Source organism: Morchella importuna (genome assembly GCF_003444635.1).
Source record: "Morchella importuna strain M04M26 chromosome Unknown Morimp01GS008, whole genome shotgun sequence".
NCBI classification, from domain to species: domain Eukaryota; kingdom Fungi; phylum Ascomycota; class Pezizomycetes; order Pezizales; family Morchellaceae; genus Morchella; species Morchella importuna.
This window is the reverse complement of record NW_025763405.1, coordinates 1,133,459-1,159,265: the sequence shown is the minus strand read 5'-3', so window position 1 is coordinate 1,159,265 and position 25,807 is coordinate 1,133,459. Positions and strand designations below refer to the sequence as shown.

The following is a 25,807-nucleotide window of genomic DNA, read 5'->3' as shown; positions in this document are numbered from 1 at the left end:
CACTGTTTTGCTGTAGCGACTTTGCCGACGACTTTCTTGATGCATATGCCTTAACCACGCACAGCCGAAACGAGTACGCCAACGAATATGTAGCCGCGCCAGTGTAGCTTTTAATATTACCCGCGTTGCACGCCCTACGACTTTGCCAACGAGTTAGCCAACAACTTTGCACGGCGACTGTTGCCGCTCTGCCCCCCTCTACGACTTTGTGCCGCGACCAAGTTTCTATGGGAACGACTTTACCGCCACTCACCTACTAGCGCTGTACGACATTCCCAACGACATTACTGATGCATTAACCGCGGAGCACGAACAGCTGGAACGATATTGCCTACAAGTTTGCCCACCTTCTATCAGCGCTCTCCGTTACTCAGGAAATAACTTTGCCGACGAGTTTACCTACGACTTTACTGATACTCTAGCCGTTCCCTGCTTTCTGTGTCAACGATTATGCCAACAACTAAACCCACCGACTCGTATCATATATGTGCGTGAACGAATATACCGACGATTATACCGACGAGATTTCCCTCCGCCCTTTTGCAGCACGATACATTTGCCAACGACTTTGTTGATACATTTCCCGGTAGACTTCACCTATCATTCAAACTGTTGACGTTATTCCATGCACTTCTACATCTGCATTGTGCGTCGGTGCAACGAATATGTCTACGAATTTACCTACGAGTTGGTATACGATATTGCCATTACCACAAACCATCAACATCTTTACTGACTATTATACCGACAACATTACCGATACTTTATCCCCCAAACAATTCGGCCATCTACGAGTATCCTGATGCAATTGCCGATGATATCAACAACACATTAACCTTTCCCTCAATAACAGCAACGACTTTACTGATGCTTTAACCAACGGTATATCCGATGACTTTCTCAAAACGTTTTACATTAATGAATACAGTCGATCATACATTTACATACACCATCACCAACAACATTAACTGAACGTTGATTTGCTTTTCAACAGGTTGAACGACTTTACCAACCACAATTCAGACGATATTGCTGATACATTTCCTTTGCGGCTCAATCATATGAACGATTTTACAGACAACTTTACTGATACATTGTTTTTTTCATTCGATAGAGTGAATGACTTTACCGACGACAATACCGATGATATTGCCGATACATTTCCTTTACGGCTCAATCATGTGAACGATTTTACAGATAACATTACTGATGCATTGCCCAACGGACTTCTTCTAGCTTTCTCGAAAAAACACTCAGTAATCAATCAACAAGTTTCTGAACGATTATGCCGACGACTTTATCAACGAGTTTCTAATGAAGAAGAAAAAACCCATAGCAATAAGACGGTCACTTTACCGACAACTTTACCAACAATTTTACTGACTACGTTTATTATTCGCCTCTCTAACATTTGTTCTCTTGGAACCTCGATGATTAAGTCTACGATTTTACCAACACATTTGCCAACAATATTGCATGCTACTGTCTTTGCCATTGCTACTAGTTTTAGAATCAAATCTAACTTTTTTTCGTAGGAACGATATTCATGATCCCTTTACCGACAAATTCGATGACACATTTTCCAACAAATCCCGCACCACCTGCTTTAGTAAAACCCTCCATAGCATACTTGTTAGCAACCCTACAATTATAATATCTTCCAACCGTTGTTTACCCGATCCGGAATAGTCTCCAATATTAGCCACATATAAACCTCCATACCTGCATATACAACACTTGCGTATTACCCATAACAACAACAACAACCAACACCTTCACATCTTGAACGGCGTCTCTGGAACCACGCTCTCTTCATTATTGGCATGCCTATTCATCGCCGCAAGCTTCACCTTCTTCTGCGCATTACTTAGTCTTCCAGGAGCACCCCTCTTCGCTGGAGTCAGCTGCCCATCACCCTCAGTGGCCGCAGCTTGGTTAATCAGCATCTTTGCCCTCTGAAAGCTAGTGCTTGCCCCTGGCACAGCCCTCGGCCGGGGCATCAGTTCCGGATGTCCAAGAAGCTTGCGGTAGCTCATTGGTTCAACATTATCAGACCCCATTAAGGGGGCGTAGCCCATAACCGGAACAAGTGAAGGGAGTTTGAGATCGGAGTTCAAATCAAGCACCTTACCCACAGGAAGCTCTACGATCTCCTCGCCCGCCATCGGCTGTGTAGAGCTCATGGCTCCATGAAGATGGGGATACCTGCTCCTCGACGCAAGTCTACGGGTCGGCTGTGCACTTGTAGACGCTGGAACCTGGTAACTCGGAGTGTCCCATTCCATGTGCGGAACCTGGGAGTGCTGGGGCACCATGGGCGAGAGCCTTCCAACATTCTTTCTCGCCTTCAAAGAGCCCATGTAGCTATTCATGGGGGGAGGCCCCATCCTACGAGGCGGGGTGGAAATAGGGTCAGCAAAAACATCGTCAAGACCCGACAGCCGTGAAATGTCAAATCCATCCTCTTTTATATAGTCCTGGGTTTGAGTAAACATCCTGGGCAGCAGACGTGGCGGTGCAGTACTTGTGAATGACTCTGAGTTGTTAGGCTGTGTGGGCATGAATGAAGACTGTGTCGAGTTCTGTGTGAACACAGATGACCGGAGCTGTGCACATAGGGGCATAGGCTCTGGTGCGTTCTGCTGGGTGGCTACACGAAGCAGTGGCTGTCCACAAGATGGCGGCGGCACCTGTGAAGAGCTCATGTCCTCCCATGGACGAACAGGCAAATAGGTATCATCACATTCACCGGTAGTAGTAGAGCTTCTAACCTCATCTGACTGGTTCTGGTTCATGACACCACTCATACTATCACCGATACGTGTCAGTACTGTCTGATAATATACGTGTTATCTTGAGTTGGGAGGGGATAAATACATCTCTTTCTGTATCGCATCTTGACTCCGAGTTCTCATTGTACTTTTCTTTGCCTTCTCCTTGGCCGGTGTCTTCTCTTTAACAGTCCCGGCTACCTTGCGAACATATGTCCTCTTGGGCTTCTCGGTCTCGCTCTTCTTCTTATTCAGCGAACCCTTGGGTCTTCCAGGTCCCCGTTTCTTTGGAGGCTCGGGCTCAACCCCAACCTCTTTGTCACTAAGCACTGCCTCTGTAGTCGTGACATCAGAAGCATTGGTGCGTTGAGACCCCGTACGAGCTGCTCGTGTACGAATGGCATTATTGTTCCCGACCTCTTTCTCTTTAGTCACAGAAGAATCAAAGCTAACCCTTCTAGTAGTAGGTATCAGTGGAACTGTTGAGGCCAGTACTGATGGCTGTGGTGGTGGTGGTGGTGGTGGTGGTGGTGGTGGTGGCTTTGAATAGAAACTGGCATCATCATCATCATCATGGAAGTCAGCATCAGAATGCTCCCACATGGTTGGGGCCTCGTTATTCTCCTTGACCCTGGTCAGGAACTGATGGTATCGCTTTTCGTCATCCAACAGTATCTGCTGTTTTCCCTTACCTGGGAAGCGGTACCATACATCCTTCCCCTTCCATCTCTTGCGGAACTCTTCATAGTCGAGTGTGAATTGGTAATGGACGTGCTTTTTGTCCACCAGTACGGAGTAAATCTCAAGCGTCTTGACACCATAGGGGGCAGCAGCGGAAGGAGGTTTTGGAGGTGGCAACATCACTTGCTTTCTTGGTAAGTTCAGACGATGTACAAGGTTATGTGCCGACGGGGACAGCGGTGCGGCATCATCATCCACACGGGGAGCACCGATAGTCATAACATTGGCAGGAACTCGCTCAAGTTGAGGTGCAGCAGCAGGTTGAGCCACGGAAACTGCAGCCCCAACAGGGATGGGTGGCCTAGCTGACACCGGCACCCCCACCGAAGATGTTGCGGCCTTAGTCACTGTGCCCACGCTAATTGAACCTTCAGCGGAGACATAAGAAGAAGAAGAGGTATCATCATCCTCTGCTGTAACACAGTCCTGGACCATTGGTTTCTTGCGTGGAGGCTTGCGGTGTACCGGTGGAGCTTCGTCAACTGTCTCCTTGTTGGCAGAACGTTTACCGGTGCTTGATGTCTTCTGTATGCTTGCTGCTGTTGCTGTAGCCCGCTGAGGGGCAATAGGTGCAGGAACCGCTGCCCTCGGTGCTTGTCTTGCTGGGGCAGCGGCAGGGCCAGATGCTTCCCTTGGTTCTGCTGTATCTATAGGGACAGCAGGCACATTTCTCGCAGTGGCTCTCTGTGCTGCTGTTCTCCGCCTGCCAACATAGTGGCCGGTGGTGGGAGGTCTTCCCTTCCTCACCGCACCACCGGCGAGGGTAATGTCTTTATTTTTTCTTCTGTTTTTATTACGTCTCTTGTTGTTGGTCAGAGAGATTATGATTGCGAGACAGACGGAGTCACTATAGTTATACTTGGCAAGAGCGTTTCTGACTTTGTCGATGAGGTATTGGCGTGTTGCCTTACTTCGGACCGACTTCCACGCCGACCCAATAATAAACTGTACAGGCTTTGCAGCCAGTGCATCAGCAGCCATCTTTCTCCTTTTATTATATTCTTCCCGGTCTTCTTTATATGATCGAAAACCCATTTGTTCGATCAATGGGGCTTTGTTAGCAGTATCGAGGAGGTCCTCGATGGCCTTCTCGTCGTGGAGTGGAAAGTCCCCGATGGCTGACCCCTCGCTATCAGACCCGCTTGTGTCTTCAACAAGCCTCTCGCCAAATGACTGGCTCTTCTGCTGCTGCTGCTGCTTACTCTTTTCGTGCTGCCGCTCTCTCTCCTGCCTCTGCTGTTCCTCACGTCTCTTAATCTCCTTTTGCTCCTTCCATTGCTTGAATTCTTCCATGTCTAGCATTGTGTTTGGAGCAATAGGCTCTGTGATGTCTGCCATATTCCGCTGCATCTGTACCATCATGTCCATCAGTATATAACCATCTACCATTTACATGTAGCTGTCTTGATACAGATGCTCACCTTTGATAAACAGTGTGGTGTAATAGAAAAAAGGGACAGATAGATGTTTCTACGGTGGAATGGAGAGAAGATGGAGAAGGATATGTCCATACTATCTACCCCCACCCACCCTGGCTCATGCAATATGGCTCACCCGTAGATGTCGATCTGGCCTTCCACTCCGCCTATCGTGCATCCAAGATCTCACGTCCCGCCAATCTACCCCACCATCAACGTGTCATGTATTCTACATATTCACTTTATACTTATAAAAAAAAATTATACACACCAATCACGATTATGGCGGATGCAGCAAACCCAGCACCATGGGCACCGAGAGAGAGACGACTCTGCCACTGTGGGATGTACAGAGGAGTACCCCACCTTGTGACAAAAACCATCTGGTACAGACACAGGCAGCGGCAGGCATGGCTTGAGCGGCAAGCCACCCAGGAGGATATTCCGCCAGTAGATTTGGACTGGGAAGTAGTAAGTACATGTGGTCAAGGTGCATTTTCTACCTACATAATCCTGACCCTATACAGATTGATGCCTCCTATCCCGAGAGTGAGCCCATGCCATCAGGAACCCCCGTCTTTAATGATCAGGTATATGCGATACAACACATGTATAGTATGGTAGCTCAACCCACAACTCGATTAACTCTGTTCTGGTATAGGAAAACAGCCCAGAGCCAGCGGAGGCTACACCGGTCTTTGAGGATGCCTTATTTATAGAAGCTTCACCTGTGTTTCACGATCCCGGACGTATGGATTCACAGGATCCTTTTACAAACTACAACCTACAGCCCCGCCTCGGGCATGTGCAGCAGCAGGTACAGGTCCATGCCTCTCAAGAGCATCAACCTGAGCAGTCACCAAGCCAGGAAACTGTGAGAGGAGAGTCTGTTGTACCAGAGTCGGTGGTCTCAGAGAGAGAAGATACAATCAGTACATTGAACCACAGCTTCCACCACTCCACGGTTGGGCAAGAGGAGGGGCATGTGCCTTTAGATGAGGAGGCACCGCTGTTCCGTCAACGGACAGAATCGACTCAGTATGACCTAAACATGGCATACATCACCCCGGTTCCTACCAATACGGCAGGCCAGAAGGAGAATGATAATCCTAGCTCCTCTAGCAGCAGCGAGTCCAGTGCTCATGATATTCCTGATAACTCACCTCCTCCATCCATTCATGGCGATGTTGATGCTGATATAGATGCTGATAGAGATGACGACGTTGATGCACCCAGTGAGACTGATAATGAGATTGACGAGCGTATCCAGAGCCCAAGCTATTCCAATCCATACTATGAGGATGTCGAGGATGTCGAGGATGTGCCCAGCTCTGAGGACCCAGAGAGCAGTGGAGCAGAAGACGGTGTTGAGGATAACGATGACGATGACGATGACGATGACGAGGGCCCAGAAGTGCTGACAGAGTTCCCATACAGCATGATTCCGAACGTTGTTCTGGAACCTGCAATGATGAGACACCTCCGGCTGATGAAGGTCAGGATGGAAGGGAACGTGGCTCAGGACATACACATGAGGTACATCCAAGCTGTCCAGGCCTTTGACAACTCCGAGGTCTCAGTGACAGACGAGGCAACAGCGAAGAGAGAGCTCGGTGTGATTACAGAGATATACCACGTTCGGTATGACGTGTGTCGAAACAATTGCATCTGCTACGTTGCCTTTCCAAGGGCTGACAGATGCCACATATGCAATGCAGAAAGAAGGGATAGCAATGGAAAACCGTACCGTACGTTTGACTATATACCCCTAATCCACAGACTGCTGCTACTCTATACAGACACTGCGTACGTAAAGATTACGATGGAGTACAAGGAGTCTTTTGCAAACCAGGAGACGCCACAGAGCTCAGTGCGGGACTACTGGGATAGTCTTTTGTTCAAAATGGTCAAGAATAATAGAGGCTTGTGGACCGATAGCAGAGACGTCGGGTTCATATTCAGCACAGACGGCTTCTCCCTATTTAAGGCACACGCCTCTACTGCTGCCTCTTTTCAATTGAATCCATAGCTGACTCATGTGTTACAAATAATCAATAGATTGGGCAGTACGATGTCTGGCCCCTGCTGCTAATCAACTGCAACCTGCCGCCGTCTGAGAGGGTCCTGAAAAAAAACCTAATTCTGTGCGGCATAATACCAGGGCCTGGCAATCCCAAGGACCTGGGGTCCTTCTTGAAGCCAATGATTGATGAATTCCTCACACTGCAGGTGGGGGTAAAGGCTTGGGACGGGCTGCGAAAGGAGAGATTTATACTGCGCGCTAACATAGCCCTAGTGGCAGGAGATACGGTTGCAATGGCCAAATTGATGAAATGGACTGGTCCTAATAGCTTTCGGTACTGTCGCTTCTGTGCCATCTATGGTATCAGCGAGGGACACATATATTGTCCTCTGGAACCCCCACGTGACCGTAAGGACGCTCTGGGGGGGGAGGCTAGGCGCAAGGGGAGTAGGGTTCCAAAGAGGAATGCAAATTTCCCCGAAAAGTCGTGGGATGCAGAGAATCTCCCGATTTGGACCGACGCACAAGTGCGCGAAAACCAGAAAACGGTGGAGGAGACAATGGACCTGCAATGGGGCAAAATGATGGGGACCAATGGAGAGCCTGTCTTTAGCTCCCTCGTGTCGGTGGTGTACCCTTGGACGTTCACGCCGGACGTTATGCATCTGGTTGATGAAAACACGCCTAGGTTATACCTGGCGCAATGGATGGGGGTGTTCCGGGACAGGGAACTAGCGCTCCGCGCAAAGATGGCCCAGGCCGAGGTTGATGCTTCGCAGGTTGGATCATCGCATGCCCAATCCGAGGGCATGAGCCAGTCACAAGTGGAGGTGCAGCAAGAGTCTCAATTTGATAGCCAGACAAACACACAGCAGGGTGGCTCTCAGAGCCAGACCCAGGGTGAGCGGAGGAAACGTCGCAAGGGCAGGCGGGGGGTTAGCTTTAATGCTGATATAGAAGAGGACTACGTGGAGGATGCGTTTATCTTACCCAAAAGAATGTGGGACAGGATTGGGGAGGAAATTGCGGGCTCAAGGGCGTCGATACCAAGTGCGTTTGGCAAGGCATTCCGGGATATCAAGTACCACGCAAGCTACAAGGCTACAGAGCTGATGAACTTCATGCATCTGATATCCCCCATTGTGCTCAACCAACGGCTGCCTGCCGAGTACTATAGCCACTGGCACCACTTTGTACTAGCCAGCGAGAAGGCCCGGCGGTACCAGCTGAGCATGGAGGACGTCGCTGAGATGGAGCGAGACATGGTTCAGGTTGTGACGGGGTATGAGCGTCTATACTATCAGTACAAGCTCTCCAAGATCCGTGGCTGCACCACGCAGGTGCATGGGCTGCTGCACCTGGGCATGGCCATGAAGGTCTGCGGCCCGAATCCGATATACCACCAGTACCCAATGGAGAGGACATGTGGAACGATCAAGGCAATGTGCCACAGCCGTTCGTCTGCTAATCGTAATCTTTCATTGCAGCTGCTTGAGCGGGAGAGGCTCAGGTACCTGCCTTTGATTGCTTTGGTAAGTATGCGAGAGTGTGAGAGCAGAGTGGCTGTGCTGTTGCTGTTACTGATGTGAACAGGTGCCGCCTGGCTTTAGTGAGACCGCCGAGAGACGTCTGTTTGGACTGGGAGAGAAGGACAAGGTTGCCTATCCAGCAGAGTACCCGGACTGCCTCTTGATGGGCCCCAAGATCTCCCGCCGGTTGAATCAGTACGAGCGGAACCACCTGAGGCAGTTCCACGCTGACGTGATAGGTGTGCCAGTGAGGTCGAGAGAGATTGTTGGGAATCCAATGCTGTTCAGCGGCATATTCAAGCTCTGGGGTAGGGCAGTTGCGGGAAGAGTTTTGAGCAATAGCAGCGAGCATGAGGTGGTAGGATCGGCCATCTCCAACCCAAAGCCTGGTGTCTGTTCGTCCCGCAGGGATGACTCCTGTGTCAGGTACATATTGACCGGCGATGGGGACAACGATGTCTCATACTTTGGCAAAGTAATGTTCTTCATGCCGTACGAGATACACAATGACGAGAGGCTTGAGGACGAGCCAGAGCGTTTCATGATGGCCTACATCCAGCGGTTGGAGGTGGGGAGGGTGAGGAAGCTCAAGTTGGCATACATAATCAACAGACAACAACGGGTCCTCAAGGAGTTTGTTGATCTGTCCGATGTACAGGAACTGATAGGTTGCATCAAGTCGCGCGGGAAGGAGTTTTTGGTGTCAAGGACGTCGTGCTTCTGGCCAAAGAAGGGTTTTGCTTGGTGGGAAGTTATTGACAACGAGGCGCTTTTTATTGGCGCTAACGTGCAGTAATGCACACTATTAACTAACTAGATACTAGCCGACATTTCAAAGTCGTGGGCAAAGTCGTGGGCAAAGTCGTGGGTAATGTTGTTGGTAAAGTTGTAGGTAAAGTTGTTCTGTGGTTTGGGTTGTGCGGGGGGTGATGGCGAAGGGTTAACCTATCGTAGCTAATGTTGTAGGTAAAGTTGTAGCCAAAGTGGTCGGGAAAGCCGTTCCCGCACTAAAATAAATGTGGGAGGGGTCTCGGGCAATATTATTGGCAAAGGTGTCTGTAAAATTGTGTGTTTAATCGTAGGTTTAATCGTTCATGTTCAAACAAAACGGATTGCAAAGAAAGTTGTAAAGTTGTCAACAAAGGTATTTGTAAAATCGTTGGCATAGTCGTCGTGTATAAAATTTGATCGCTGAGGAAAGTTGTTGACAAAATCATTAGTAAAATCTTTGTATGTAGTTTAGTTGTTTGCCTGTATACTTGTCGGGAAAGCCGTCGGTATAAATCGTTTGTAAAATCGTTGACCTGATGGTAAACAATCCTCTTGTTTCCAGGCTTAATCGTTGGTTCATGGATTGGTATAATCGTAGGGAATGTCGTTTAGCGGATAGACGATATGGTTAAAGCATCAATTTAATCGTTGGTATATTCGTTGGTTATTTCGTTTACAGAATCTTATGTTTGGCTAAGTAATCACTAAAGTAGTTGGCGATGTAGTCAAGCAACTCGTTGACAGGAGGCCTGCGATTTGCAAAAGTGTTGGTAAACTCGTTGGCAAAGTCATAGGCAATATTGTTCCAACTATTGTGTGGTTTGGCTTTAATGTCAGTAAACTCGTTGTCAAAGACGTAAGCAATATCGTTCCATGTACTGTGCAGATTGGCTAAGTAATCACCAAACTCGTTGGCAAAGACATAGGCAATATTGTTCCCGGAACTGTGCGGTATGGCTTTAGTGTCAGTCAAGTCGTAGGCAATGTCGTTCCATGTACTGTGTGGTTTTGCTTTGGTGTCAGTAATCTCGTTGGTAAGGTCATAGGCGATGTTGTTCTGGGTACTGTGCGGTCTCGTAAAATCGTCGGTGATGTAATCAACTATTTCGTTCAATGTGGGGCCGGCGAGATGCAAACTCGTAGGCAATGTCGTTCCAGCTGTTCGTACTCCTTGGTTAAGGCATCGGCAAAGTCATTGGTAAACTCGTTCTTTCAAGTGCTGTGTTGTATGGCTTAATCGTCACTATCGTCGTATGTGTAATTGTTCCAGCTACTCGTGCTGTATGGTTAAAGCATCGGTATAGTCATCGGTAAAATCGTTCACAGAATACATGTGTGCTTTGGTGCTACAGCCTAACCGCACATGTAGCCATAGATATAATCTTAGATGTTACTACTACTATCATTATTATTATTATTATTATTATTATTATTATACAGAGTGGGCAATGAATGTCGTTAGCAATGTCGTTCCATTGGGGGCTTGGCAAAAGGAGACTGCGATGCATTATGGATGCATTATGCGATGCATTTTCGGATGCAATAGCCACCCGCTTACGGTGTGTTGCACGGACATGACGCGTAACGTAGCAGCACGATGCATTATGGATACATTATGCGATGCATTTCTTGGGGTGGTAGAGGTAGCATGGAAGCTCCTTCACAGTCGAAGCGCCGATGTTTAGCTCCAAGGCCAAATAAACTCACCTCCACTAAAACCATGAAAGTTATCCCGAGAACAGGCTCATGGGATCCTAGGGGTTTGCGTCTATATTTCGAAGGGACATAATGTAAAATTATAATCGGATAAGGTAAAAGACACGTATAGTACGGAAGATAGTAAGAAGCGAGGCATTGGATGAGTAGGCTCGAGAAGCTAGGGGGCCAAGTATTTAGACTTCGAAGAATTGACCAATCAATCTAGAAAAAATCGAAGGTCTAGTCGTAACGGCTAAAACAAAAAAGAAAACATAGATCTTTCCTGACAAACCTTAGAAGATAACTAGCTATATGAGATGCGCCAGTGGGCTGGTGCCTTCGCTCAGTTGGGGGACTCAGCACTAGACTCTGATTATCTGATTGGCTAGCAGGGAGATCGGCAGTAATCGGATCCGCATAATGTGTTGTGACGCCATGCCGAGAGAAATCCAAAAAAGGTGCACACAGCGAAAATTGCTGTACAGTCTTTTACCGTCTCTTGACGAATACTGCCAGTTGACGAACAGGGGACTTTGGGCCAATAGAAATTAAAAGGACCGGAGATCTCGTAGCTTGGCTGTTGCTTGACTGTTTCTTTCCATACTTGGAATCCCTGTTCGTCAAGTGGCAGTATTCGTCAAGTGGCAGTATTCGTCAAGTCCCTAGGGTACCAACTTTGTTAGGAATCGGGATAGCACATCCCGGGAGTCGGGATAGGTTATCCTGTGAGAGGATAAGTTTGAGTCATTTGGGATCCCCAAGCATCAAGTAGCTAAAATATAGTATCTTTACTATAGGATACTGTATTCGGGGATAGCTTATCTTTTCCCGTGTATATATATCCTTTCATGTGGATATAATCTAATATCCTCTGATAAGGATACGGATTTTCACATAGAATAAAGTGTTCTCCTGCTTGTAGTATTTCGCATCCCTAGCAATTTTGGACTTAGACAAATTCGGTTTTTTTTTTTTTTGGCTGTCGAATTTTAAAACTAAGGTTGATATTGGCAATTTGTACTAGTTTTGTATCTAAACCACTATCATAGTTGGTAACATCTGCTAGATCCAATCGCCAATGCCTAAGTTCGATTCCCCTGTATATTTTTTAAATCTAGGTTCTTGATGATATCCCCTACGAAGGGTAAGGTATCCCCTACCAGTCAGAACATCCCCACCCCATGAAATATCTCTCCTTAACTGGGGATATCTTATCATATCCCGGTAAAAAAGAATAACTTATCCAGCAAATTGACGGGTAGTACCCAATAGTTAAGATATCACATCCTACCTGAGAGGATTGGGCATCTCTCTACAGGAGGATATCATATCCCACTTCGGAGATGAAAACAGTATCCTGCCTCCGGGGATGAGTTATCCAGTACCTTGTCCTCTAGGGAAGTGGCAGTATTCATCAAGAGACGGTAAAAGACTGTATTCAGGAAACAACGGGGAAGTACGGTACTCAATTGAAATCCGGGATAGAGGTGCACATCAAACTGCTGTGTTCAAGAAACAACCGAGAAGTACGGTACTCAATTGAAATCCAAGGGGAAAAGTGCACGAAAGATGAAATCGGGAGAAAATGCACCATAGCGGAAAAGTATCGTATCCATCACGCCACGCAGGCAAAACCGAGCCCCCACGTGCATAACTAACAGTCTGTTCCACACGTTTACAGTCGCTTCTCGCTATGGCGGGATTCGATACACCGGATCCCTTGCTGCCCCGTACAAAATGCTCAGTTTTTCCTCCTGCGAAATCATTATGTCATCCTGAGTTCCTTGAGAATATTTGGTTGGGAGTTCGATAGGGTATGTTTAATATCCAGTACAAGCCAACTTTGCGGGGTAGCCACCACTTGATGCTCGATCCCAAAGATCAGAATAGAGAAGCTACTAGTAAGTAGTCTTGAGCCAGCCTGTAGAGTTACCAGGGCGGGGGCGGGGGGCTATGCCAGGCATGCAGGAGAATTCGAATCCGAGATCGGAAGATTAAGCTCAAGAATTGGTCGTCCACCCACCACGTCGTCAAATCTTGAAGTCAGCAGCCAACGGATACTTCTGTGATTCGATCCTTAGGGAGCTTATATACCCTACAGCTCTCCCGTGTTAGGATCTTTTTTCCTATCGGTTTTCTACTCCACTAGTCGACTCACAGCTATTTATTTCTCTATAAGCTTGACAATCATGCATTCAAATGAACACGAAGCCGCAAAGTCCCAAGGAAAATATATCAATACGAGCGACTTGATCACTCTGTCTGTCGCTTGTATTACAATGTTAATCACTATTCTTGCTGTGATTATACAAATCAGCGAATGCCTTAGGAAGAGAGAGAAGGTATGTAATGCAATACTCCTAGTTTCTCGGTATCTTCTATAGAACAAGGTGGAGATTAAGATGTTTTCCTGGCTCCAAGCTGGATTCTGAAGGTTCCGATTTGAATAAGTTCTTTAGGCTTACGAGAATAGGACCGCGTCAAGTGCAGACAGGATGAACCAAGAAGCACCACCTGCCTTCGATCACCGGCTGTCTCTATGTCTTCGAGAGAAGCTGTCTATGTTCGTTCGAGACCCGCCTCCTACAACTCTTCGCGGCTACCCCCAGGGGCAGTTGGTCACTCTCATACCAGGTCTGCCTCGTTAGACCCACCCCAGCGAGCCACACCCGCCGAACCGAACACCCCACCCGAGAAGGTTCTTAATATCTGGACTTGTATAATTACATGTAGTTAGTACTTCGGGCGTTTGTAGGTATGGGCAGATGGAATCTTGGGAGTAGGTTACTTCATTCGATAGTCAAACCCTTGGGGCCTCATTTGGCTACAAATTCAATTTCTCGGTTAGAATAACTGGGAATCCATTTAAATGCATGTATCGTTGGGATTTTCTAGTGTTTCTACGGAGCGTGGAAATGGGTAGCTTTTAATATCGGGTAAAGTCGTTGGTTAACGAGTTTTCAAACCTTATTGTAGCTTGGTAAATATCACGCAATATTCATATAGAGGGTATGATTGATTGATGATTCATTCTTTAAGTGGAGGAAGGTTATAATAAGGGTAATTTGAAGGCCTTATAAAATTACTCATGTCTTTCTTGACGGCTAACTTTCTTATGTAATGACCGTAACGAGGGAAGAAATTGTTCTCGTAGTGTCATGCTGGATGTCGAACAGGAGGAAAGGGGGCTTCGACCAGACAGGGGGCCGGGTCGTGGTGGAGCAAAGGGGGCTCCTGTCATGTCTTTCCTTTTTTTCTCAGCCCGTTCTCTTTTTTCTTCTCTTCTTCTCCTTATCATCATCATCGAGTATGACTGTGTATCTATCATCAATACAAGTCAACATTAAAATCCTAAAGGAAAGGGGTCTTATGAGATATCCTTACCAAGACGATTTTAGGCACGCATTTTTTTGGATGACACTAGATCTACTTTCTCGGGCCACGTTGTGGATGTGAAACTAACATCTATTTGGAATACATAGCTTAATACTATATATGCAGGTTGAAGGAGCTTTGAAACCTGTGGACTCTCTCAAGTAATCTGTGCTACATATATAACACAGTGTATATAAGTAGCGGCTCTGTCCTCTCTGCCCCCCTTTCTGTCTTCCTTCTTTGCGGGGATCAATTCTTTTCTGCCGCACGTGACGTCAAGTTATGCCTTGGTTCCTGACGATTGCACATCATATAACAAACTTACTGGTGTATATTCTAGGAAAAGACATTAACAAGATGCTGGTGGAGGTACTAGATGGATTTAAACCCGAAATCAGTCGGGGCATGCTTTTATTACGAACTGTTGCATGGGCAAGGTTGGCAAAATGACATATCCCCGCAGAGTATTCCCTATGGTACAAAAGCTGTGTTTTTAATTTAAACAGCGAGGTTAAGTTGCTTTAGGGTAAATAACAGGAATGCAGTAAAACAACTCTAGACACATTATAGATAGATTTCAGAGAGTTTAGTATAAACCGTGTGGTGTTTGTTTGAGGTTTATTTCAACCCCTGAAGAGTTTAACATGAGCTACTGGAGAGTTTAATATGAACTGTGTGCTGTTGATTGAAACCTTCTGAGTGTTTGGGATTAGCTGTGCCCTACTTAATCTAAGCACCACGCAGTTTACTTAAGATTTATTTCAACCGCTGAAGGGTTTAACATGCTGCACTCCAGTTTTATCAATAAAAAAGAGAATACAAAGGATTTTGCTATCATTATAATGAGCACATGATGCACTCCCCAGTCCTCATTACTACCACTGCGGTTGCTTACTTTGAACGGAGTCGAACCGGCGACCGTGCGGGGAGAAGTCTAACACCGTTCTCATTAAGCTACGAAATATTTGATGAAAGTTAATTATATATATCACCTCTATTAGCTGGCTTCCCACCTCCACCCCTAACCCCTACCTACCTCCACCCCTAACCGCCTACCTCCAGGTTTGACTACTTGTACCACAACAAACTCCTAATCGGCACAAAATTGATGACAAATTTATCCCCGAGTTAGTGCAGGGTCGACACCAAATCGATATCAGGTCAGCACCAAATGAGCAGGTAACTGTACGGGCAGATAGGAAGGTAGTGGGGTAGAGAGGCGTCAAGGTAGGCGTCAAAGTAGGGCTCGTACATATAGATTAACATAAACTGGCTCAAAATAAAACAGGCCAAGATAGATCGATGTAAATTATCCAAGATAGGGTTTTAAAGTAAACTAAACATCCGGGTGTTTGACATAAAAGGATTTAACTTGGGTACGTTTAGCATTAAAGATGCCAACTTAGATATTTTTAAGTTAACTTATGTAAGGTTTATTACAACCTAAACAGCACAGAGTTTAAGTTAAATCATCAGCCAGGATCGAAATTTATGTTAAACATCTCCCAAAATAGTAAACAGTACATGTATGGCCGTTAGCAGGGAAAGATATCCAGGATTGACAATAAGATATATATTAGAGCCTCAATATGAAATCTCGCATTCTATCAGAGAACTAGAAAGCCGAGTACACTATATATATAACTTCAACATATTGCTTCGACAACTTAACTTTGGGTCGGGGGTCCTGCCTTGTTATAATCTCGGTTTACTCGGGGAAATGAACTGGGAGTTTATTTATGTGCCTGTATCACTGATATTCCTTATAAGTGTCCACACGGGGAGTGGGAATGAGAAGTATCTCTAAATTAAAGATATTGGGTAAGTTTGACGACTTTACTGACGACTTACTGACGACTGTATAATTCTGTGATGTCTTCCCTGGCGGCTACCTTTCCAGTTAACGACTTTACCTACTCCTTATCGATGCTGTAGTATGAGACATAGCGGTAAAAGATCATAAAGAGGAAAGAAATAGTATTAAAAGACTAAACGGAGACCGGGATTCCACCAGATTGGCACATTTCTTTTGTACATAAAACACGCGTTCTTTGGGTGACGTGACACTAGCTGCTTTGTAGATGTTAGTCGTACCTAAGGCATTGATTACTGTGGTCTCGAGTCCGATCAAGGTCGAGTTGTACGATTCCCTCGAGCGACTCCATCTCGAGAGTACGGCTTGCGACTTTCCAAAACAAGACAAGATTTACTACTCCTAAACAGGAGACGAGACAAAACCACCTTCAGCGTGGTCTCGTTTCGTCTCGTGCGCATCACTACCAACAACTCGTTTAAAAATTAGTATTTTTGCGATGATGATAATGGCACATGATGAGATGAGTTAAGTATATGAGAGGTTCGTAAATGGTGCGTTCCTCGCTCCGCACGTGTGCAAGGACAGAAATGGACCTTGGGATCTCGGGCTAGGCCTGTAGACTTGGGCACTTCGTTGGGTGTCTGGGTCAAGCCTCATATTATTAAACCCGGACCAAGCCAGACCTCGGAACATTTGAGGCTCGGGCTTTTTGACTCGTGCCAGCCTTAAAAACTATTCTCATTTAAGCCATCTCCCTTCGACGCATACCCGTATCCAAGAAGGCCTAACTCGTCGTCGAGGCCCGAGCTTACCAGGGCCTTCTCCATCAAGCCAGGTGCCAATGTAGATCCTGCCCCGCGTTTCCTTATATAATACAATCTTCATATATTGGTTCGTTTTGAAAAGTCAATGCCGAGCCTGCGGGGCAGAGATTCACCCCTACCACTTGAATTAAGAACCGGAGATGGAGTCTACCAATGTATGACAGTTACTTGATGAGATGATTATCCCTTAGTCTGGCAATGCTGACCCCCTATAACAGAGGAACCAAACTTGTATGGGAGATCTATTATTTGATAAGAGGGATAATAGGATCTGTTAGTAAAGCCACATAAAAGTTTGCTTTTTTTTTGGGGGGGGGGTCAGTATTTTTTGCCAGGCGAAGGGATAGAGAACAGAGTGTTTGACCGAGTGATACTTTATGATTGATATGTTGCAAATAAGATTACGCGGAAACTGCGTAATATCCAGCATTAACACCACTAAAGCTATTATTAGACCTCGAGTGATATATCGTGATTTAACAGGCCTTTTCTTTTATTTTAGACTCATCATCATTAAAAGTGTTGGTGGCATAAAGATTCGTTAGTTTGGTGAAGGGGTGCAGTACTACGGTTTGGGGAGTTTGCAGCGTTTTTAAGGCCTCCACGGCCTTGGCTATCCGTGAACAAAACCGCCTCCCTTGGGGAATATGATAGCCAAAAATTCTGAAGAAGAAAGAACAACATATGAGCGGTAACTATTGATTATATTGAGGAGTGCACGTGCGTGTGGTGTTCGTCGTCCCTGCGGCTGGCTCTTCTAGTCATTCATCATCCCCTATCAATAGGATGAATATGGATTGTGATTTACTACACAGAGAAATAGCTAGCGCATTTAAATGGTAAAGATAATTGGGCGTCTCTTCCGCTGGTATGATTCGACCTAGATGGTCCGAAAGATTGCTGGTGGTAACCTAGGCAACCGTGGGCTAGCCGGGTAATTGAAATTGTGCGCCGCCAGTGGCACTCATGTTAACCAACGGGCTACACCAGCACCACGCTGTCCCGGGGCGCTGACATGCAGCGACTGGTCGAGTTCGTGCAATATATAGGTCAGAAGGGGTCACTTGAAACGATAAATCCTCTGGGATATCCCTGTCTGCTCCAGGGATTAAACAACAACCTTAAAATTCATTTACCTGGAAACAAATCTATTGTTCCGGATATATCGCGCGAGGCCGGCCAGTCGCCGTGACCACCCACTGGCCGTTTTTCTTGGCAATGAATAAATGAAGCGCTGGGTTTTCTAAACTCAGGAGGAATGTATCCCAATTTCTCAATCATTTTTCTGTATTAGGAATTGTCAAGGGAAACGGCGAGTCAGTCTAGTGGTCATGGCGCCTGGCCAGTCTCTCGCGGTAACTATATATACGTAATATCAATACCTTGACACGCCCTTTGACCTCAGACAGTACTTGACAGGCTAGAAAGTGAATCTAGCAAATGAGTACGACTTTACCTCACTAGGCCGATTATCATCCCTTCCACATAGATGAAGTGGCCCCTGGCCTCTACACCAAAAGAACTGTACCGTAGAGTCTAGTACATTCAGTGCTAGATTTAGTGCGGCGTTCGGTGCTGTACATGTATTACCTACTTGATCACTTGGTAGATTATCTGTTAAATTTAGTCCTTGTTTCGGTGCTTAGTTTCGTATTTAGCTATGTACCTGCTTAATTTACTACTGCTAACTTCGCCCCTGCTAAATTTGCTGCTGCTAGATTCGATAATGTATTCGTTAATGTTAAATTTAATGATTAGAACATATCCTGATGGTAATTTTGATAGCTGGGGGGACGTGAGGGGGTGGTATATGCATGCATGTAACGGAGTTTGTAGAGAGGCCGTGGTGATAGAGGCCGTGGTGATAGAGGCCATATATAGAGGAATAATATGAGGACACGGCTATGTGCCTAACCCTAACCCATAGAACCTCGTGAAAGCTGTCCTTTTGACCTCTAATCTAATCTGCTAGAACTCTCTAATCCTCAGTTATTCCGATGCATTACCCCCAGCAAACACCTTAATAGAGCCTTATGTGTGTGTGTAGTCCTGAGCAAAAGTAACGATTATCTCAAAAACAGGCCAATCCAGGGCTTATTTGAGACATAAGGCGAATATTAGGCTGGGTTCGGTCAAAGCTCCGTCTTATAAAACCCGGTTCGGGTGTTAAGGTAAGAGACAAACACGGAGATTACAATCAAGCATTCCCAGCCGATCGAATCACTCTAACCTAGAGAACCTCACCTACTCATACCGCGTGAAGAACTATCACCAAATGTTTCAACAGGCAATCAAGAAGCTTTCTTTCTGGAGGTGTTAGTCACTAGAAAACTTTCAATTCCAATACCAAAGCCCAGCCTAATGTTACTAGGTTTCATTTTTTTCCATACATATATGATCACAGTTTATCACTCGACATATGTGTTGTGCGGCTCTTATGGCAACACCACGCACTCAGACCCAACAGGTTCCGCGACCAATCCTTCCTACAAAGAGCCCATGGGCGTATCTCACACATCCAGCCGCTCCCGCAGCAACCTCGGGAGCCCGTGACACACCACTCAGACCAGTCAGGAATGTTCCCCAACGGGCCGGCCCGTTCAGGAATAGTTATTACGAATTATCGTCAATGACGAAAAGCCAGTCGGCGCACGCACTTCCCTCTACCTCCCTGGAGGGAGTGGTTGAAATATAAGGAGAGGTGAATGAGAGTCTGACAATTCTTCTGACCCCCGTTCGTCGGTGCTGAAGGCGCCGACACCATGAACACATATACACAGACGAGTAACTTCCAACATACCGACCCCAAAAGGACAATTGCTAGCACTAGCCACTCCTCCGCCCACCACGAAAAGTGACTGCTATCCGACAGCAGATAATGATATTGAGGGGACAATCGTCCACACTTTCTAGCTCGCTGGCGGCTACATCTGTGGGTGACAGAGACGGGAGTATGCTATAAGTTCTGATGGGGAATGATCGACGTTGAAAATTCTAGAGGTGGAAAACTGACGGTACTACCGACGAATTAAGGTGAAGTCTATTCCCACGAGCCCGAGAACACGTATAGTTGGATATAGGGTTAGGTTTTCGACATCAACAGAGACCCCCGCTTCACCCCCAGGACCTCCGGCGCCCCCGCTATAACCCCAACTGACCATCTCGGCCTTGTGTAAGAAATAGGCCAAGCTGGGAATGTTCCCAACGGCCGGGCCGTTCAGGAATAGTTGTAAATAACGCGGATAGTTGTGAATAACGCGGATAGTTGTGAATAAAGCTAATAGTCAAGTCGGTGGGATCGATGTAAATATTGTCATTTACCGTTTCCTCCATCCATGTCCGATGCGCTAAGTGGGCTCATAAAGGGGAGCTCACGTCGACCATCGCCGCATGTCCGTCTCCGCAGAAGAGCAAAAATCGATTCCGTCGTTTTTATGTACAAGACCGCCTCCCCGCATCGGCCGCACCCCCACCACCCGCGCCTACCTAAACGCCTTCAAAAACACATAATCCACCAACCTCCACCGCGCGCCCTTCACCTTCAACCACTTCTCCGCCACCTCCCCATGCCCGCCCTTCCACGCCCACCTCCACGGCGTCTCCCCACCTTCATCCACCGCCGCCCTCTCCGCCCCCGCCTCCACCAACACCCCCACCACCTCCTCCTTCCCCTCCCCCGCCGCAAAATGCAGCGGCGTCGCCCCCTTCTTATCCCGCGCCCCCACCTCCGCTCCGACAACCACCAGAAACCGCACCACCTCCACCTCTCCCCTCCACGCCGCCAAGTGCAGCGGCGCCGCACCCTTCACATCCCTCGCCCCCACCCCCGCCCCCGCCGCGACCAGCGCACTCGCAACATCACTCTTCCCCATCATCGCGGCGTAGTGCAGCGCGCTGCACCCCCGCCACCCGGGCGCGTCCACGGCCGCACCACGCTCCAGCAGCACGCCCACCACACCAATGTGCCCATGCTCCGCCGCCACATGCAGCGCCGTGTCGCCGCGACTTGTCCGGGCACCAACGTCGGCGCCCGCGGCGATCAGCAGGCGTACGATGTCCTCGTGACCGGCGGCGGCGGCGCGGTGAAGGGTGGTGAGGGTGTAGCGGTCGACGCAGGTGCCGTCGAGGGAGGCTTTGATCCGTAGGTCGAGGAGGATGTTGTCGTACTTTACAGGGGCCCAGGTCTTCTCGGAGATGTGCTGGTTAGCGGGGGTTAGTGTGGTGTGGGTGGCACCGCGGTGAAGCGCGATGCGCAGGAGGAGGGGGTGGTTGTGGGTGGCGGCGAAGAGCAGGAGGGCGCTGGCGGGGGTGGGGGCGTGTACGATGCAGGTGAGGAGGGAGCGGAGGATGCTGCAGGTTTGGGAGAGGGAGCGGAGGGGACGGGGGGAGAGGTGGTCGGCGATGAGGAGGAGGAGCTCGGGGGGGAGGGAGAGGAGTGTTGTGGTCATTGTGGTCGTGGTGGTTGTCGTGAGATGAGGCTTGAGGTGAGGTGTCGTTTGATTTAAGTTGTTTGGTGTGTGGTTGCCGTTGCTGGGGTGCGTGCTCGTTTATATGTCGACTAATCACTGGCCTCATCCCTGCCCTGGCTGGCCTGTCCGGGAGATGCGGAGATGTGTGTGTGTGTGTGTGTGTGGGTTGACTGGACTGACTGTTTGATTGACTGACTGACTGACGTCTCTGGGTGCGTGCGTACTCTATGTCTCAGCTTGAATTCTGGCGCGATGGGGGTTAGGGTTTCGCTGATTGGGCCATTTTCGTTTATTTTATTTCAGGCGTCACCTCGATCTGCCCCTTGACGACGGCGGGGGAATTGCACTCGGCCGATCATTGGCCCTTCGTATCCGTGTCGCGCGGAACTTGCCGCGTTCCTTTGTCTTTGCACTGCCACCACAAGCGAGCGAACGTGCGCTGGGAAATGATGGGTTTGCGGGTTTTGGGGGTAAGACTAGTCTGGGCGGACTCGGCTAGTTCCACTCGGTACCACCATGCCAAGGCGCGCTGTGATTGGCTGAGACGAGTATGTGCTAATAATTTGGCCCGAAGCGGAAGGCTGGTGGGTTATAATTAGTAGGAGCTCTTGGCAGGCGTTGACTAAAACATACATGTAGCTGTCTTGATGGCGTCGAACTTTGGTGTGTGTACGCATCTCTAACGCTTACTCGATTCTGGCCATTTGGATGAGGAGGCTGATCAAGAAGTTTCGCCTTGATGTGTTAAGGACTAAATACGTATCTACATCTAGAGTACAGCCACTCTGCAAAAGTGTTCGTAATTCCGATTTCGGAGTCCATATGTAACCGTGGCGGGCCACCGAGAACCCCCCAAGAGAAGACTTTCCCAGTGACCAATGGCGCCTAAATTAATGAAGAATAAGATCAATGACCTATCTTCTTTTTATATATAGTCACAAACTATATTATATATTTTTTCGCTGTTTTGAATCTCAACTTTAATAACATAAGTATTACGGGTGCGCCACACTGCGCACTGACATTAAAACTATATCACGAACACTTTTGCTGAGTGGCTGTAAGTCCTGGACCGGAGTAAGTTTACCTCTCATGTGTTGAGGGAGCGGATCGAGGTGATGGAGAAGGGCGGCATAGTGATGTTGGCTTCAATCGTCGTGAGGATGACACAGTCATGAACGGGGAATATCTTGGCATAGCAACCAGGCCAAAAAAAACCACAAAAAAGATTCTGAATAGGGTGGGAACAAAATCAACCCACCAAACACATAGCCGCATCTCAACATTTCAATCTGCCCACCGCTTCATGACAATCATCGAGATGAGCCAACTTCTCGAGCGGGCTGGAACAGGCGGATGGATAATGGTTGTGTGGGCGATCGATCGACCCAGAGATGTTTTAGCCCGTTCATAAACCTTAGCCAGCCAGCTCGGCTTCTTGATTTCGAGTTACTTTGTAGATAGTGAGGCTTAAAGGAGTTCCGAACCACTCTTGGGCCTAGATAAGGCACGTCAAGAAAACTTTTCTAGTGCAGCGCGGGGAGGTGCCGAGCGGCGCAAGGGGGTGGCGGGCGGCGGGCGGCGGGAATATAGCTGGGATATCTTCCATCCTATGTTTGTGGTTGTTCTAATCATATAAGACCGGGCTGAACCTTGGACCATGTTTTACCACACCCCGAGGATTTCGGGGCCGGTGTATGAGGAAAAAAGAAAATATCTGCTTGGAAAGTTTTCATCTTTTGAAGCTGTTTTCGAGTAGTGACCGGATGGAGCTGGATATCCTTCCGATCTCGGATTGAGGCTTGAATCGCTTGTGCAGCGGGCCGGGGTCTTTGGCGGACTTGATTAGTTAGTCGCATCGTTTTGGAGAACTGTTAGACACGTAGTTGGTTTTGGATGTGGTGATATAACTACATGTAACGAGTGAGGGCACGCGAAGCGTGTTAGACATCATCGCACTTGACTAAATAAACCCCAAAAGTAATATTACCATATCTCATTCGCCGACACTCCGAGAGTCTCCACAAACGTACGCGACGAGCATAGCCGTGGGAAAACTCTGGTTTCAATACTTTTGGCGGTGGGTTGCAGTACAGTACTGTGCTTTGGGTTGATCGGAGGTGAGATTAATGTGCGCATGAAAGTGTAAATGAAAGTATGGAAACGCCATCAGGAAATGGGCGGCAGGGCTTTGGGAGTAGCTAGCGTTAGTTATTATCCATTTTGAGTAAACCGGCTAGTTGTATCTTGCCAAGACGGGCTATGATTGGCCAAGTTAGAGAGTGTTAATAATTTGGCCAGAAGCGGTACAGCCTCTTGGCGAGCGTGTCCGCTTTTGGGTTTCAACCACCGTAGTACGTACATGTAGTAGCTGCGTGGCCTCTTGTGAATCTCACCTCCCAGTCAGAGGTGAGATACTGTAATGACGCTAAGTCTTGAACCAGGATGATTTATCGGTTGGGGTAAAGTGTAGGAACGTTAAGGTTTGGGGGACGTGAGCTGTCATTCCTGGAGTTTGCACGATTAGACATGTGCGAGAGGTGGGGCTAGACTACAAAAAGAAATGTAGTGGATTTATTACACTGTGTTAACTAGACCTTTTGTGCACAGTGTGACTTACGTTGGTCGAGCCCGGTTGGACTGTGTCGACAGAAGTAAAGTGCAAGCAAACATCAATGGCAGTATCTTTACACCTGTGTGTAGAAGAAACGAGTGTACAAGGAGGAGGTAAACTGATAATATACTGCCACTAAAAGCCCCTTCTGATCTGAAATATGCTCTCAACGATAGGTCTATCCCCGACGATGGCTTGACCGCGTGGCCGGTTAGTCGACTGTGTCGGGCTGTTAACCCGCAGAGCGGTTCGTCCTAAGATGAGCCGGCCTCGGGCTCTCTAACTGGGCCAGGACAACTATGATATGTATGATAGAAAAGGTTCATTGGCGTATTGTGCAATTTCTCGGAGTCCAACTTGCTGGGGGGTGTTCTAGCCCGTTCACGGATACCACCTACGCCGAACAAATCTGCTATCGAGTGAACTGATCGTTCAGGATTCTACTCAATAGTCGAATACGAGACTATTCTTGGAGTGGGAGATACAGTTCATATGTGGGTTATGGAGGTGCTCTTAGAATGGGTGCGGTGGGCGCGGGGAGTGGTTGAACTCCCCTTAGGAACCTCTCTGTTTTTGCAGAGTTCTTCTCTATTCCAAGTTATCGACTCTAGTTACAATTGACGGCCGGCCCCAGATTGAAGAATCATTGGAAAGGAAAGATAAGTTGAGATTCCACTCTGTTTTAATCGATATGCCATTCATGAGTGACAGAAGAGTCAACCTAAGATTTGATGGAGAAATGGGACAAGAGCATATGGTGGAGACAGGAATACCGCAAGGAAGTCCTGCATCACCGATCCTCTTCAACCTGTATATCGCCCCCCTTATCAAAGAAGTCAACAAGCTGGTTGAACAGGAATTCGAAAGAAAAACAATCACACCCACTTTCATTGATGATTTTACAATTGGGGTAGCAGGGAAAAATTGGGGACAAGCAATATCAAGGGCAGAGAGAATGATAGAAGTCGCCAATAAATGGGCAGAAGACAACCATGTCAGATTCGAGGAGGAAAAAATAGAGTGGATCAGGCTGGGAAAACATAACGAAGAAGAAGAGGAAATAGAAATACCAGGAGGAGGGGGGAAAAGCGAGAAACAGGAACTAAAATGGCTAGGCGTCTGGATAGATAACAAACTGACGTTTAAAAATCATGTAAAAGAAAAAACAACTAGGGCATTCAGAGCTGCACAGATGTAACGGGGGTCTATGGACGTAGGGACTATAGTGCCAAGGAATACAACCGAGGCGAAGACGTGGTAATAGGTATTCATAACTATGGACTATGGGGCGGTTCTACCTGGTATGACCAACCAGTGGAACCCTATGGCAAGACGTAGAACAAGTAATATTCGTGGAGTAATTACAGGAAGTTCCATGAAGAGAAGAGGAAAGGAAGGAAAACATGAAAAGGCACGAGACAACACCCCCTTATATATCCAACTCCTAGTCCGTTGATGACTAATATCTTGCGTAACGGAAACCGAAAGAACATAACAGAAAACCCATTACAAATCATAGTCCAACTGCGCGATTCCTTCTCTTCACAACCCAATCTATCACTTTAGCCGAAATATAATATTGCCGTTACAGCCATTGCCAGCAGCCGGACCCAATCATCTTGCTGGTAGGAGACATAGCTTCGGAGATATTGTTCCATTATGGCATTGATCCTTTCAGTTTGTCAATCAGTTTGGGGGTGGAATGCGGTGAAGAATCGTGGCGATATTTCCAGGCGTTTACAAAGTGACTTCCAAAAT

The 25,807-nt window shown here is 47.4% G+C and overlaps 2 protein-coding genes across 2 annotated transcripts; one reads left to right on the top strand and one right to left on the bottom strand.

Moving 5' to 3' along the window:
• Window positions 1-2,849: 2,849 nt before the first annotated feature.
• On the bottom strand, window positions 2,850-4,814 carry LAJ45_03773 (uncharacterized protein; the record flags this gene model as incomplete). Its single annotated transcript, XM_046113357.1, has 2 exons — window positions 2,850-4,282; window positions 4,715-4,814. The coding sequence occupies 2 exons, from the start codon at window positions 4,812-4,814 to the stop codon at window positions 2,850-2,852; spliced, it is 1,533 nt and encodes a 510-aa protein (XP_045973650.1).
• Window positions 4,815-6,368: 1,554 nt separating this feature from the next.
• Window positions 6,369-9,278, top strand: LAJ45_03772 (uncharacterized protein; the record flags this gene model as incomplete). Its single annotated transcript, XM_046113356.1, has 4 exons — window positions 6,369-6,571; window positions 6,710-6,875; window positions 6,989-8,485; window positions 8,547-9,278. The coding sequence occupies 4 exons, from the start codon at window positions 6,369-6,371 to the stop codon at window positions 9,276-9,278; spliced, it is 2,598 nt and encodes an 865-aa protein (XP_045973649.1).
• Between the last annotated feature and the right edge of the window lie 16,529 nt (window positions 9,279-25,807).